Below are 15,397 nucleotides of genomic sequence, written 5' to 3'. Positions count from 1 at the left end.
TGCGACTCGTCGTCTGTCTACTTAGTGGGTCATCCAACGCAGGTGCTTTCCGGTGCAAAGTCGCCATTCCAGCACCTTGGGACTAGATGATGTCTAGATAGACTAGATGTCTATGTTCAAACTATGTGTCCTGCCCACTGCCACTTCAGCTTGGCTACCCGTTAAGCTATGTCGGTTACTCTGGTTCTCCTCATTTCTGATGAGAAACTCCAAGCATAGCTCTCTCCATCATACGATGCTGATAGTGATCATTAAATTGTATTGATCATTAAATACAAATTGCAGTGTCCGGAGTACCGCGAGCGGCTGCGCGAGGCGGGCGGGCCGCTGCCGCCGCACCCCATTCCGCCCAAAGCCTTCCTCAAGTTCTTCTCGCTCTAAACATTACACTTCGTCAAATGAAATATACTATCAGAACACTTACACTCGCTTTAATCTAAACTATCATATGGATACTACTAGGAAAAAGGCGAACCGCATGTATCACATTTGCTTTAAGCCTTTGTACCATTATTGAGTACCATTTGACTTAGGGCATGTGCCCACTGTCCACCATACAAATGTAAGCGATGTATGGTTAACTTCTAAGTTCCAAATTCACTCAGGCCAAGACTCATAGAGTTGATTCTGAGTTAAAACGAGACAGAATTACTTATGTCACAAAATCTGTGTTTTTTAGTTTCTTTGTCTTGTTTATTTCATATTTTGTGTGCAATAAAGTATCTATCTATCTGTCTGTCTCGTTTAAACTCTCGTTAATGGCACGGTTCCACTATCGGGAGTTGTTATGTGAGCGAGATTATGCGCGATGTGTCGATGGCGTTGCGAGTGGCGAACTTGTAAATGCAGGGTTAAAGTCTGAGCAAAACTTTGATCAATTAATTGATCGAAAGAGCAAAATCAAAGTAGGCTCTTATAGAGTATAGATCTCAAGCAAGTTTTCCAAAACTGTTACATTTTCGGAAAAATTTACTCATCTGAGTACATCAAATGTACAGGGTGTAACCAGAACGCTAGCAAAAACGAAGACAGGTGATAGAACTGATCATTACTGATATCGTCGTAGGTGGGGCATTGACCCAAGTTTTACACGCTATACATTGCTGGTTTGAAAATACTAAATCATTAAAACTATAAAATGATAAAATGAGGCAAATGGTTATTGGTATTGAATTGTGTTTAGGTAGTATAACAATAACGCTAAGTTTTTGCTACCGTTCTGGTTACACCCTGCATTTTGCAAAACTTATTTATTTCAAACAATCTAACAAGTTGATCACGAATACCTTACTTATCATTTATGATGATGATATCTACTAAATTATTGATAGAATATAACAACACAATTGATAGAATAGAACTAAAATCATTTACCTATCTTTATAGTTAAAAAGCTAAAAGTAGTCCTAAAGCTGAAAAGTGGCAAAATACTCGTTCTAAAACTATTCTGTCTTCAAATCGTCCAATAACACCTTGTTTGTCATAAAAATATTCTTATATGATGCAAATTAAAGTTAGAATATTCTTGTAATAGTAGTAAAAAGTACCATTTCAGTATTTATTTTTCCTTGTAATATAAGAGATTAATATAATATGTATTACCAAGCTGTAATGAAAAATATATAGAAATCACAATTTTTCCACATAGGTATCTCTAGCATTGAAAATAGTATGGTACTAATTTTTAAAGAGATCTTTGACATATTAGTTTTTGTGCAATGTACCTATTTATGTAACAGTTTATGATAAGTATATTTGGTTTAAGACTCATAGGTGGTAACAAGCATAAATAAATATGGTTCAATTTTTAGTTAAGTATTGCTAACTGTGAACCGCCCAATAATGCGCCAGCCTTTACTATAGTTATGATTTTAGCCAATACTATTCTACTTATTGCTTAATTGTTGACTAAAATTACTAATATCCTGTAACTGTAGATGCTATAAAAATACAATGTGATATACTTCCAAAATTAGTATTGACTTACTTGTGTGTTGTATTAATAATTAATTAAATGTATATCAATGGGTTTTCACTGTATTAACTATGTATTCAATTTTATGTACTGATAAAGTTTAATATAAATACTTATTATCGCTTAATTGTTTTTAACTTGTTATAAATTTATTAATAAGTAATAATTTCTGCTGCATTGGTAGGAAATGACTGCTATTAAAAGTAATTTAATTTTCGACTGAAAAGCTCTCATTTTAATGAGAATAAAAAGCTTAGTAACTAACAGTGAGCTAACTAATGTAATGGTAGATTTACACTAAGCTATATTTCTGTAACATTGAACCACAATACATTACTGTAAAACGTAAATGCATATTTTTCTATAAGGTTAAAATAACTCATAAGCTGTTCATTTTTGAAAAATAGGGCCTAAATATTACATAATAGGTATCCCAATTTCTAAGTAAAAAGGCATCTTACTAATGTTTAAATACCTAAGTCTGATCATAACATCACTGTCAACATAATGTTCATTATTTGATGTAGATTAGTGCATGTAGTTGTTGATAATGTGATATTTTAAGATAACTTTTGAAAAGAAAATGAAACAAAGAGTTACACTCTTAAAATTATAAATATACTTTAGAATTTCATGTTATAAATATTTGAATGTTATTAGAATTTAGAACAGAGGTCACTTTAACCGTCGCATGAATATGAATCACTACCATATTATAAATGTGAACGTGTTGGTTAATTGGGTTATCCTTCAATCATGCAGCATGGATAGTTAAAAACCTGGAGGTGCCGTCCTATTGTCATGAAGATGCGATGCGATTTCATCGTGCGATGAAATACAATATGAACGCATCGCATGATCGCGCGATCTTCAAGACATTCAGTAGAACACAGTTTGTTTGAAGTTGCACGCACGGGACGCACGCATCATCGCACGAGCGATGACAATAGGACGGCGCCGGAGAGTAACTTATTTTGTTGTACTCAGTTATAGAATAGAAATTTACAAAAAATATCAATCATGGACTGTGCAGATGAGGGACTATTGTCGGACAAAATGGATCCCTAAGAACTGCATGGTATAACAGACTAATAGTACTACAAAATAACATAGTACTTTTGTCCTCTGCGGACAATAGTCCTTCATTTACACAGGCCTTTAACAGTTTAGTTGCTATTAGACCCTCTATGCTGTAGAGTCTGGAGATTAAACTATTGTTGTTGAATGCATAAACTGTTATATTTGTCAAATTGTTACCATGTTTATGCATACAAGTTAGTGTGACAAGGCTATCTTGGTGTGTGGCAAAAATCGGAACTAACCGCCGTGAAGTATCCCCTTTGTTCTTGTTTGAATATTCTAAGCTTTTGTTCTCCAACAGCGCCCCCCTGTCAATGTTATTCAAGTGCCAAGAGAGCCTTGTCACACTGTAAAAAGATTTTGGAAAAGTTATAGAAGCTATGAAAAGATGACTACTTTCTGATTATCTGATCTCAAGAGTGTAACTAGTTTACGAAATTCGGTAGAAAATAAGTGTAATAGACATAATGCAGCATACAATATATTTAGTCATTTTTAGTTAATCTGTGATGTGTTTTGTGCAAAAGAATTGTTTTTTGTGTCTATGTTCTCTATTATGATGTAGGTATGGTGATCTTTAAAATAAAGTTATTTTTAGTACGCCTAATTGTTTTTATTTCTAATCTGTATAAGTAAAGTGTACACTTTTCCAAACCAATTTAATAGAAGCCATATTATTAAAAAATATCATCATTGTGATTCAATCAACCCATCACCTGCCTACTACTGAACACAGGCCATCTCTCAGAATGGCCTTACCATTTTGAGATGGCATGCAGGATGGATTTAGGCAATAGTCCACCACGCTGAAGTGTGGATTGGCAGACTTCACACACCTTTGTGATCTCAGGCATGCAGGTTTGCTCATGCTATTTTCCTTCACCATTAAAGCAAATGGCGTACATAACTCTGAAAAGTTAGAGGTTCATACCTGGGATCTAACCTCTGACTTCCTGAATAGCAGATGGACATCTTAATATCACTGCTTATGGATGTTTACATCATGCACGAACTGCTGTTGTCAATAATATTGTGCCCAGAATCCAGATGGAGTACAGGCATGTGTACCACAGTCTAGCCTTTATAAAAATGCTTACTATAATTCCAGCAAAATATAGTTGTAGGCAAGAACATTACTTACTATCAAGATGAACAAAATGAAAATCTTTACAATAAATTACTTAATTTAATGAGTAGATAAAATTCAGATATAGGTACAACCATGGTACAACAGACTAAATTATGGGTTTATGAGTAACTATACATATCAGAATTCAACTATTTACAATAGAATAACGTTTTAAATGACTTTTCAATTTTTATCTATTGCTTTTTCATCCTAGTTCACTTTTAGCTTTTTCACAATGTCTCACCAAGTCTTTCAATTTGTATACCAAGTCTTGTAACTGTTGTGTTCCACATGTGAACCGTATGTCTTCGCCGTCTGTTTTTAATACTACAGTATATAATAACTTGTCTGATCCAACACCAGGCGTGTTTGTTAGGACTTCTAATTTCCATTCAACATCTGTGATTCGAGGCAAAAAGTTCGATCCGGAGCGGTTGGGTTCCATATTTGTTAACACAAAGTTTACTCCGATTAAGGTACTCACTGTATATATTTATTTTAGGTACTTAAATATTTGAGGCTTACGCACAAGCAATAAATTAAAAAATCAATGAACATATTAATTAAATACAATTTCTTGATTTGTTTTGGGGCGTAAAGTGGTTACCACAGATTAATAGGGATATGGTGGTTACATACTCTTTGGCGTAATAGGATACGAGTTTTTTTTAAATTTATTTAACGGCCCTGGATGTCAGTCTTTTAAGGCCTATCACTACGTTTAATAGGCGTAGACTGTAGAGCAGCATAGAGATACAGACCCAGTGCCTCAGAATAAATACGTTTAGAAGTAGCCCTATTGTTACTCTTACTGTTAGCGCGAGATAGCTAAATACATTTAAGCTCTTATTAGAACGTGACAAAATGATTATGTTTTGTACATAGAGATAGTATACATATCACCGTGGCCACTGTTTTTGTTTGTCAAAATGTATTTGTACGTGAGATCTTGACAAACAAAGGTTATGTTGACTAAAGTATTTTAAAGAAATATTTTAAAGTATTTTTTTTGGAATTTGTTTTTGAAGTTATTGTGCAATGGTGGGTTGCAGTATACTAGGCTACAATAGCCGAAGCGAACGTAAAATAGATGGAATAACATTTCACAAGTATAAGTACCTCTACTTGAGCGAGAGGGACTGACGGGGCCACGCTAGTTGCATATCTGTGATTCTGATATTTAAAAAAAACCGTGAATTTCAGATTTTTTTACTTAGCAACACTGCATATGGGGAGGGACCACAGTGCGGCAAGGCTATCTTGGCGCGTGGCGAAAATTGGAACTAACGTTGCCGCCAAGTTCCCCATTGTTCTAGTTCGTAGACTGAGTAAAAAATCTAGACAAAGGAATGTTTGCTTTCTCATTCACACTAAAAAGAGAGCACAGATAAACAGAGGTCAGAGACGCAGCTAACCTATTATTTGTCTCAAAAAGAAGGCTTATTTGAGTCAAATCTTTAAAAAAAAAACATTAATATTACTACAAAATTGTTAGTTTATTTAAGTTTTAACACTTTTTTCCACATCTGAAATATTTAATTAAATATTATTAACTATAATCTCTAAATATAATTTAGTATCATAATAATATGTCTACTTTTAGTAAATAAAGTTAATTAATATTATTATTTCATAGGTCAGTTTACACATTTTCTTTGTAATATTTAAGGCACGTACAATAACTTGTAAGCAAATTCATAGCATCCATCTTGTAAGCACACCAAATTTTTTTATTTGATAAAAATGTAATAAAATAAGTCACTTTAAGGATGCAGGGAGGTACGAAAGGTTGTCCTTGAAACCCAAGTTAAAATTTCAGTGAGGAAAACAAGTTTTTTTTTCTAAATTTCTTAGGCAGGTAAGTAGTTAGGCTATTTATCACAATATTTATTTACTTTTGTTTCACACTCAATTAAGTGATCTTATTTTAACAGACTGTCATTTTAACTCGTGTTCTAATCTATCCTAACCTAACTAGGTTTCAGCAAATATAGTATTGATTTATTACATTTACCAATTACACATACAGTTACAATGCAAATTAACTTCTGTCCAGTGAATATTAACGAATTATCATATAATATTGAAAAAAAAAATTCATCGCTCTCTGTGAAATTTTAACTAAGCTTTCAGGACCACCTCTACCTCCCTTCATTCCTCCTTAAATCAAATTGATGATGACTCATTCTATAGTGCAGCCAAATATTGAAGTATTATATCTAATCATAATATAAATTGACACTTTTTCTACTGAATTTCTTAGTACCTATCTCTTTATAACTTTTTTATTATAAATTACTCATATAAATACCACACCAATGTACAGTACGCGGCAGAAAGTAATGTACATCGACCTTTAGAAGAGCAGATTTGTGAGCGTTGTCTCTGTCGTCGAGACAGACAAAATGTCATATAGGTATGAGTGAAAGAGACAACGCTCTACAAAGCCGACATGTCATTATAAAGGCCGATTACCATTACTTTCTGCCGCGTATACTGTATGTATCGTATTTTGAAAACACAGGATGATGTACTAACTAAGAGATTCGTCATGATATATCGTTTTTGTTTAAAAGTATCTCTATATTACTATTATTATATAATAAATAATAATAATATAATAAAATTAATAGATATAAATATATAGTACGCGACAGGTTGAAATTACAAAACGCCCGAACACCCGTACAGCCTCCGCGCTAACCCGGTGCGGGCGAGCGCGGGTGACGTGCGGGTGTGCGGGGCGTTCCCCCGCCTCATACCCCTATCGCCATCTCGACCTGACGTGGACTATAGGTATATCCATTATTTTTATCATACCATTTACATTAGGTATTATTATAATTGATTAAATACAAATATATATTTAGGTATTTTATTATTATATTGTAGTCAAAGATATTAAAAAACTCCACGATTGTAGTGTGTATTAATTATTATTATTTGATTTCTTAGCACCATTTTATTATTGTATTAATTATTTATTTATAATATAAATCTTCATAAAAGTTTTTACACATTCATTTGTATAAAAGGGTACTGTTATAAAAATATTCTTACTCAAACAGAAATAAAATAAAAATACAACCTTAAACTAACAACAACAAAATACTGGCAGTATAATGCTTCACAAAATGTATTTTTGTACAATAAAACAAAGTTATCACTTTAGTTTGTAATAGGACATTACAATCCAGACCTGAAATAAAGCGATTACTGGCCGAGTATCATTGGAAGGCCGAGGCGAAGCCGAGGACTTCGCAAGTGATTTTGAAAACTAAATGTGGTTGGTAATCGCTATTTCTGCTTGTCGAATTGAAACTTTGTTTCTTCAATTATTTTTTATTGTTTACTAGCAAATGGGAGAAAAGTACTTAAGTCTCGGCCGAAATAGCGATTACCAACCTCGTTTACCTTAAAAGGACTTGGCGCTGGCGCCTCGTCCTTTCAAAATCACTTGAGAAGTCTTCGGCTTCGCCTCAGCCTGCCAATGATACTCGGCCAGTAATCGCTTTATTTCAGGTCTGGATTGTAATGTACTATTACTGAATAATTGTAATGGCACTAGACAGAGATAAAATTATCGAGCACTTAATGTAAACTGTAATGCGTAAAAAATGAGCTCTCACGCACCATTTTAACATCATGTGTCAAATGTCATGTCAAAAGTACGATTTGTCCTTATTTTAAAGGTGAACCGTACTTTTGACATGAGAGCTGACCCATCCAGTTAAAATGGCGTGTGAAAAGTCATTTTATAACGACTATATTTACTATTTATATATATGTTTTTATATTTAATAATCAATATAAGATACAAGTGAGAAAAGTTGGTAATAAAGTATTATTTTGTACTGAAAATAAATAAAAGTCACACAACCAGATGAATTGCAACGACGGCGACGCTGGTTTGGAAAGTATTATATAAGGCGCATTTTATTTATATTGTTAAGAACAACTTCTATGTATTACACATTCCGAACAAAAATCGTGTTCTATGAAGCTGTCAAAATTAGTATAATGTACAAATTTTGAGAACTCACTCGCCATATTTGCTGTGTGTCAAGTGTCAACTGTCATGTCAGAATTACGATTCACCCTCAGAACAAATACCTGTAGAAGTAGCCCTATTGTGACTTACTGATAGAGCGAGATAGCTAAATGCATTTAAGCTCTTATTAGAACGTGAAAAAATTATTATTTTTTGTCCTTATCACCGTGGCCACTTTTTTGTTTGTCAAGATGTATTTCGTCGTGAGATCTTGACAAACAACGTGAAGTGAGAGTATGTTGACTCAAGTATTTTAAAGAAATATAATTGATTTGTTTTGAAGTTATTGTGCAATGGTGGGTTGCGGTTTACTAGGTTACAATAGCCGAAGCGAACGTAATATAGAAGGAATAACATTTTACAATTAAGTACTACTGCTTGAGCGAGAGGGATTATAGAGGCCACGCTAGTTGAATATCTGTGGGTTCACCCTTAAATTAAGATCTAAAATTGTACTTTTGAGATGACCGTTGAAATATAGAGCAAATATGGCGAGTGTATTCTCATTATATATGCACTATACCTAGGGATATAAAGAGTTGCCCTAATGTCCTATAGAAAATAGCGGATTGGAAACTAGATCAAGCTTATCGAAATTTTCATAAGTGTGTAAGAAACACTACATTTCAACATAACATAAAACAGGGTTTCGGCACAATCCGCCATTAGCTGTGCCAGCGCAAGTACTTGTTTTTCTTGTAATTAAATATACCTACTTGTTTTTCTTGTAAATAAATAACCCAGAAATTTTCTCTCTATTAGTTTAAATACTCTATGTCATTTAAAATAATATAGCCATCAAGTTATAAGTAAAAGCGATTTGCAGCACGCAAATTTTTTTGTTCGGAACGCCCATCTAGTGTGGTACATACAGGTCGTTGATTGTAAAGCTTGGAGTACAACGCCGATTTTTTTTTCGTTTTCAACGTTTCATTTTCTCGAGTATAGGCAAGATCATCTCGAAGGAAGGTCGTTTCCCAGGGTCTTCGTTCATACAAATCTTGACCAGCTTCGAAATGTGCGGCGAGATGCCCGGAGGGATCGTGATTCTTAGACCCTCGAGTGCTATTTTCATTCCACACTCCATTGGTGAGAGGTCAGCGAAGGGTATCTATAGACGAAAAGATTTACATAAAAATAAATGTAATGTAAAAAAATAGATATCACAATTAGAGAGAGAGCCAGCGCGTGCCAGTACTTTGTTATTTTATAAAAGCTGAAAGTTCCCCAACACAGGGAGAAACGATCAGCGACTATGAAGTTTGTATCATGGTGGCTTTGGGACATAACAGGTGATAAAGGTATAAAAAATCTTACCTCAAAATATAAAGTCTAATTTTTATGGAATAGTATTAGAAATCACGTCAAGCATTGGTAGACACTTAGTGTCTGGCAGGGGGTCGTCATGATACTAAGTGTTTGACAATGCATGACGTGTTTTTAATACGCCGAAGAAAATATAAAAACTAGCTTATACTCGCGACTTCGTCCGCGTGGACCACACAAATTTCAAACCCCTATTTTACCCTTTAGGGGTTGAATTTTCAAAAATCTTCTCTTAGCGGATGTCTACGTCGTAATAGCTATTTGCATACCAAATTTCAGCCCGATCCGTCCAGTAGTTTGAGCTGTGCGTTGATAGAGAGCTAGTAACTGATATGAGTCATTGTGGTTTACGAAAATGACAGCTATTAATGTCAAATCAAAAAATGGCCGACGTATTTTTTAGATCTTCTTGGATCATGGCACGGAGAAATACACTCACCTCTCTAGTGGCAAGTTCCCACAGTAGAACGGCGAAGCTCCACATATCAGCCGCTTCCCAGTTCCTCTTGGCGCTGGGCTTCATTAACGCTTCGGGCGCCATCCACGCCGGCGCGTACACGCGACCACGCTCTTGGAACGAAAATTTCGCGTCCGCCATGTTTATACGCGCCGTCAAATCCTCGTCGATCTGTGAGATACGTTAATCCGTTATTAGTAGTGGTGCTTTAGTGGTGCTCAAAAACTATATGTATGTGGAGAGCGCACTTTGGCCTTTTGAACCTATTATTTCAACACTTTTGCTGGCAAAGTAGCTGTTATTACACTATGATCAAACCTCGAACCTGAGGTAACAAAGGTCGACATCGATGTAACGATAGTGGACTTCGAGGTGACTGGTGTCGACTTGGAGGTAACGAAGTTCGATGTCGAAATAACAACGACGTTAAGGTTACGACGGTCGACTTTGAGGTAAAGATATTCGATTTCAAGGTAGGGGAAGTCGACTTCGAGATAACAAAGTTCGATTTCACAGTACCGAAGGACAATGTCAAGGTCACGAAAGTCTACTTCGAGTTATCAAAGTTCGATAACTTCCGGTAACTAACTTAGTTCAGTAACGAAAGTCGTCTTCGTACTAATGGTATTCGATAAGAAACGAAGGTCTATGTCGAGATTAGCAAGGTCGATCTCGAGGTAACGAAGTTCGATGTCGAAGTAACAGATGGTCTACTTCGAAGAAACGCAGCTCGAAGTCGAGATTCGAAGTAACGAAATTTGATGTCGAGGCAACGAAGGTCGATATGATATCGGGGTGACGAAGATTGTTGTCGTCTTCGAGTTACACGCTATACATACCATGATGTGCTTGCTGTTGAGGTGGTATGTGGGCAGCACGCGATCGCGTTGCAGCGAGTGCAGGTACTGCATGCCAGCCGCCACGTCGCGCGCAAGGCGCACGGCGGCGCCCGCGTCCACCACCACGCGGCCGCCCGCGCCGCCGTGCAGCAGCGCGTGCAGCGAGCCCCACGACATGTGCTGCGAGATCACCACCAGCGACGGTGGCGACACGCAGCAGCCCACCTGCAAAACACACATGAGATTGTCCGATTAGATTGTAATGATGATATTAAATCCACTATTAACGTGTACTAGACGTAAGTTGGAAAATAAATAAAATAAATGTATGTTGTAAACAAGAAACTTACCACAGGCAGTATATTGGGGTGGGAGAATATCCTCAGTTTGGGGAACTCTTCGTTGAAGTCTCGCTGGACGCGAGGCGTGCACTCGCGAACTGCGATTATCTTCGCCACAATGTCATTCTTTTGCCACCGTCCGCGCCACGTCTCACCTTTAACAAGTAGTACATTTTCCAGTCCTCAGTACGCTTACGGCGGTTACGCACTCTTCCGATCAAACTCCGATTTTTATTGGATTACTAGCTTATGCTCGCGACTTCGTCCGCGTGGACTACAAAATTTCAAAACCCTATTTCACCCCCTTAGGAGTTGAATTTTCAAAAATCCTTTCTTAGCGGATGCCTACGTCATAATAGCTATCTGCATGCCAAATTTCAGCCCGATCCGTCCAGTAGTTTGAGCTGTGCGTTGATAGATCAGTCAGTCAGTCAGTCAGTCAGTCAGTCAGTCACCTTCTCCTTTTATATATATAGAAGATTTTCTGTTAAGATGAATGCGAAGTGCACAGTCTGGAACGAATAAATCGTCCATCGCTACCCTTAATACGAAATTGAACATCTCGACAGCGTTAATAGTTTCGGTGACGTTCAAGTATTATATACCTTAAATTCTTGATTATGAATAATTCAGAAATTGACGCTTATTAACTGCATCTTTAATCTGAAAAAAATATTATTAGAGCAATGTTTTCTTAGCAAAGCTTTCTTGAGTACCTGAAGGAGTCACAGCGATCCTAGTGTGAAGGGCCAGCTCATTAATATTGATGCCCTTATGACGGGACAACGTGGCGTCGCGGCTTCTCGTCTTCAAGCCCAGCCAGGATTGGTCTTTGAACTGGATCTTTTTTAGATCTTGACCCTGGTTCACAGCAAGCTCGTGGAGTCTAGAACCAAAGGAAAATGAACTATGAAACCAAATTAGCTAGTAGTTAGTTTAGTAGTTAGCTGCCTATTCTTTAGATATTGTAATAAAAATCTTTAATGTTCAGATTTAAGTCTGTTTCCTTCCCTAAACACGTTGTTAGGTATATCATAACATATTGCATGCTTATAGGCAGAATTTGGCTATACCTTTTTGTTTTTGTAACATCTCCACTGCTTACCCAGATTCGCAATAAAGAAGTTTGAATTGAATTGAATTAAACAGTTGCATTATAAAGGCTAAAACTCTGTATTGCGAAAGTATTATTAGAAACCTTACCTCTGAACTAGTTGACCCCTAGTTTTATCCAATGGCGTGTCACCGTCTTTGTTAGCGAGCGACACAAGTGCTCCAGCAACCACCAGGTCCTCAGCTATCGCGCTGTAGCCCCAGAAGCAAGCATAATGCAAAGGAGAGTTGCCATGCTCGTTTGTGAAGTTTACATCTACTCTGTTTTGAAGAAGCTGGACAACAAAAAAAACTTATTTTTATCTAATATTATTTCTATCTTAAAAACCTTATTTCTATCTAATATTAAAAGGACAAATTTGACTGACTAACATAGCGAACAAACAGCTAAAACCACTTAGTCTAGAAACTTAGGGTAAGGTTTCAAATTGCAAAATTTTGTCTCAATCATCATGCAGTGGCTTGTAGGCACAAACAAAGAAACAAAAGTGATGACTTCTTATTATTGATTTACTTATGGCATTTTATAAGTGTAAATAAAAAAGTAAAAACTACTCTCCTTTTCTACCAGAAGTATTATGAAAGGGATACTTACCAACTGAACAATCGGTCTATGCCCATGGGCTGCTGCCAAGTGTAAAGGTGTGTCATCCCCCATGTTGGTGACATTGATCCTGGCGCCTCTTCTGATCAACATCTCCACTATCTTGATGTGGCCTTCTTTGCATGCCCAGTGGAGCGGGCTGAAGCCATGGTCATCACTGAAAAAAACATGCTGATGATGCAAAGGGCAGACACACAAGGAAGCCTTTAAGTGCGAAAACCAGCCCAGAGCGAAGAAATAAAGAAGGGTAGACAAATTCTGAAGTGGAGACTGCAACAACCTCTACCCAATTACCTACTTAAGATGGTTGCAAGGAGTAGATGTATGAAGTACAAGTTCAAAGTTTTCATAAAACGTAAACTAATTGAAAAATCCTATTACAATGTAAAGGATTATTTAAATGATAAGCAAGCTTGGGAATGAGTTGCTTAACGACTTTGTGATAGTTCTAATAAGTTTCAATAATTTTGTAAAGTGGTGATAATAAAAAGAATACCCGGCTGAGTTTGTTGTGGGCTCTTCTCAGACCTGGGCGCGTTTGGAACCCTCGTAGCTTTAGTTTTAAGTTTGCGTTATAATTATCACCACTATATTATCTTACAAATCTAACACTATACCAGACAATCAATAAGAGTAATTTATTACCTATTTTGAATAAATCATTTGACTTTGACTTTGACTTTGACTTTGAAGAAGGCATTAATATTCTGCCTACTGTACAAAGTCCCATCAAAATCAATCAAGCTGTTTCAAAAATAAACAGACAGTCAGACAAACATTTTTAAATTATGTTTGGGTATTGATAAACTCAAACTTTATTTATTTGTATAGATTTTTATAAAGTTGCAAGTTCGTTAGATACTTTTTGATAGTTGATAAGTTCAAAAGACAGAAATAAATATCCAAAATTAATATTTTAAATGCGTAAGTGTGCCTGTCTGTCTGTCTGCTAGCTTTTCATGGCCCATCCATATCATCCATAAATCTATCCATCCATCCATAAAATCGATCAAGATTTTCATGTTTGGTACAAATATAGCTTGCACTCTGAGGCAGGACATTTTTTGATCCGTAAATCAAAGAGGTCAAATTGAACAAACCGAAAGTTATGCGGACAAAGTCGCAGGCATAAGTCACTTTGTTTTGCTCTATTTTATCCATGAGGGAGACTTTGCCAATATTACACTATTTTCCTTAATAAATTGAATTTTTCATTCAAAGTTATAAATTAAGAATTCAATTTATTTATTTCATTTGTATTATTAGTATAACAGGAAACATGTTAACTTGAAATGAATCATGCTGGTTTAACCATAACACAATTTTATATTTACAGCTTTACTCTGGATATAATGAAAGGATTTATATATATATATATATATCTATAATTTTGAAACTAAATAGAATTAGTTATACTAAAAATAATTTAATTTAAACTCTAAAAGGTATAGAGTTGTTGATTGAAATACTTAGTTAATTATTAATTTATCAGGCTCAGTATAAATACCCAATTTTCTTAGTAATTCAAAGAAACAAATGACTTAAACAAAAAATGAATAATGTCTAATTCTATGGAATTCTATTTGGTCCATTAATTTACATTTTATTTCTAACAATAAAATGAACTTTGTTAACTAACGTTTCTATAATCATTACAAAGTTTGTGTGTATAAAAGTACCACCTGTTTAAGTTTTCTAGTGTGTTTATTAAAAGCTATGACTAACACAACTGTTTTGGTTTCCAATACCTCGCTGACATAATTTACTAGGCCTTGGAAGTGTGGGCGAGGAGGTTTACTTTAAGTACCATTTATGGACAACGAGTGCACATATGGCGTGTCTTATCAATAAAGTAATGCAGCTAACAAAGCCTCCTTACCCCTGGTTCATGTCGTGCTCAGTATCGTCCAGCCAAACGCGCACCTGCAAGGCATTTCCTTCGCGACACCATTGGAAAATATCTTCCATGTTTTCACCACTTTATATACTTCAAACAATAATTTACAACTCAAATGATTAGTACACAAGCTGCTATTCATACAGCCAAACTAAATAAATACGAAAACAACACTTTAAAGTAAAAATAAGTTTTTTTACAAAAAATCACAATCAGTCATTCATTAGTGTATGACTTTGACAGTTTCGCAATCACCGAAAATAACATTGAGGCCGGCATATTAAGGAAGCATGCAGAGTTAATATATGCTTCTCTTTCTGTTGTATAGAATTTGCATAAATGATCCTATTTGGTCCAAAAGCTGGTAGGTACTTCTTATTTAGTAGTATAATGTTCTGGGATAACATTTTTTTTAAATAGGCAGTGTTGCCAGTTCAATAAATTATCTCTGAAAATGATTTTAAAATGTAGAAAAAAATTCAGAAATCTCGCAAATTGCTAATGTGCGGGGTCACCATTTTAGTGACGTCAGCACTAGAGCTGATATGGTATATTTTTATTTCAGCTGACGTCATTCCGATGTTA

General features: G+C 35.6%; 2 protein-coding genes across 2 annotated transcripts in view; one reads left to right on the top strand and one right to left on the bottom strand.

Moving 5' to 3' along the window:
* LOC117988430 (F-box only protein 32) overlaps window positions 1-3,657 on the top strand; it is a 33,997-nt gene extending 30,340 nt beyond the window's left edge. Inside the window, exon 9 of the mRNA XM_034975576.2 lies at window positions 286-3,657. Within this exon, the coding sequence (XP_034831467.1) occupies window positions 286-381 (96 nt within the window). The 3' untranslated portion in view covers window positions 382-3,657. The remainder of the gene's footprint in view (window positions 1-285) is intronic.
* Window positions 3,658-4,676: 1,019 nt separating this feature from the next.
* On the bottom strand, window positions 4,677-15,318 carry Ilk (integrin linked kinase). The gene is made up of 8 exons (XM_034975468.2): window positions 14,795-15,318; window positions 12,907-13,072; window positions 12,402-12,586; window positions 11,915-12,084; window positions 11,208-11,353; window positions 10,858-11,082; window positions 10,001-10,189; window positions 4,677-9,346 (listed from the first exon to the last, which is right to left on the bottom strand). The coding sequence occupies exons 1-8, from the start codon at window positions 14,881-14,883 to the stop codon at window positions 9,158-9,160; spliced, it is 1,359 nt and encodes a 452-aa protein (XP_034831359.1). The 5' UTR covers window positions 14,884-15,318; the 3' UTR covers window positions 4,677-9,157.
* Window positions 15,319-15,397: the final 79 nt, after the last annotated feature.

The sequence above is a fragment of the Maniola hyperantus genome, chromosome 14, assembly GCF_902806685.2.
Source record: "Maniola hyperantus chromosome 14, iAphHyp1.2, whole genome shotgun sequence".
Lineage (NCBI taxonomy): Eukaryota > Metazoa > Arthropoda > Insecta > Lepidoptera > Nymphalidae > Maniola > Maniola hyperantus.
This window is presented reverse-complemented; position numbering and strand designations above follow the sequence as displayed.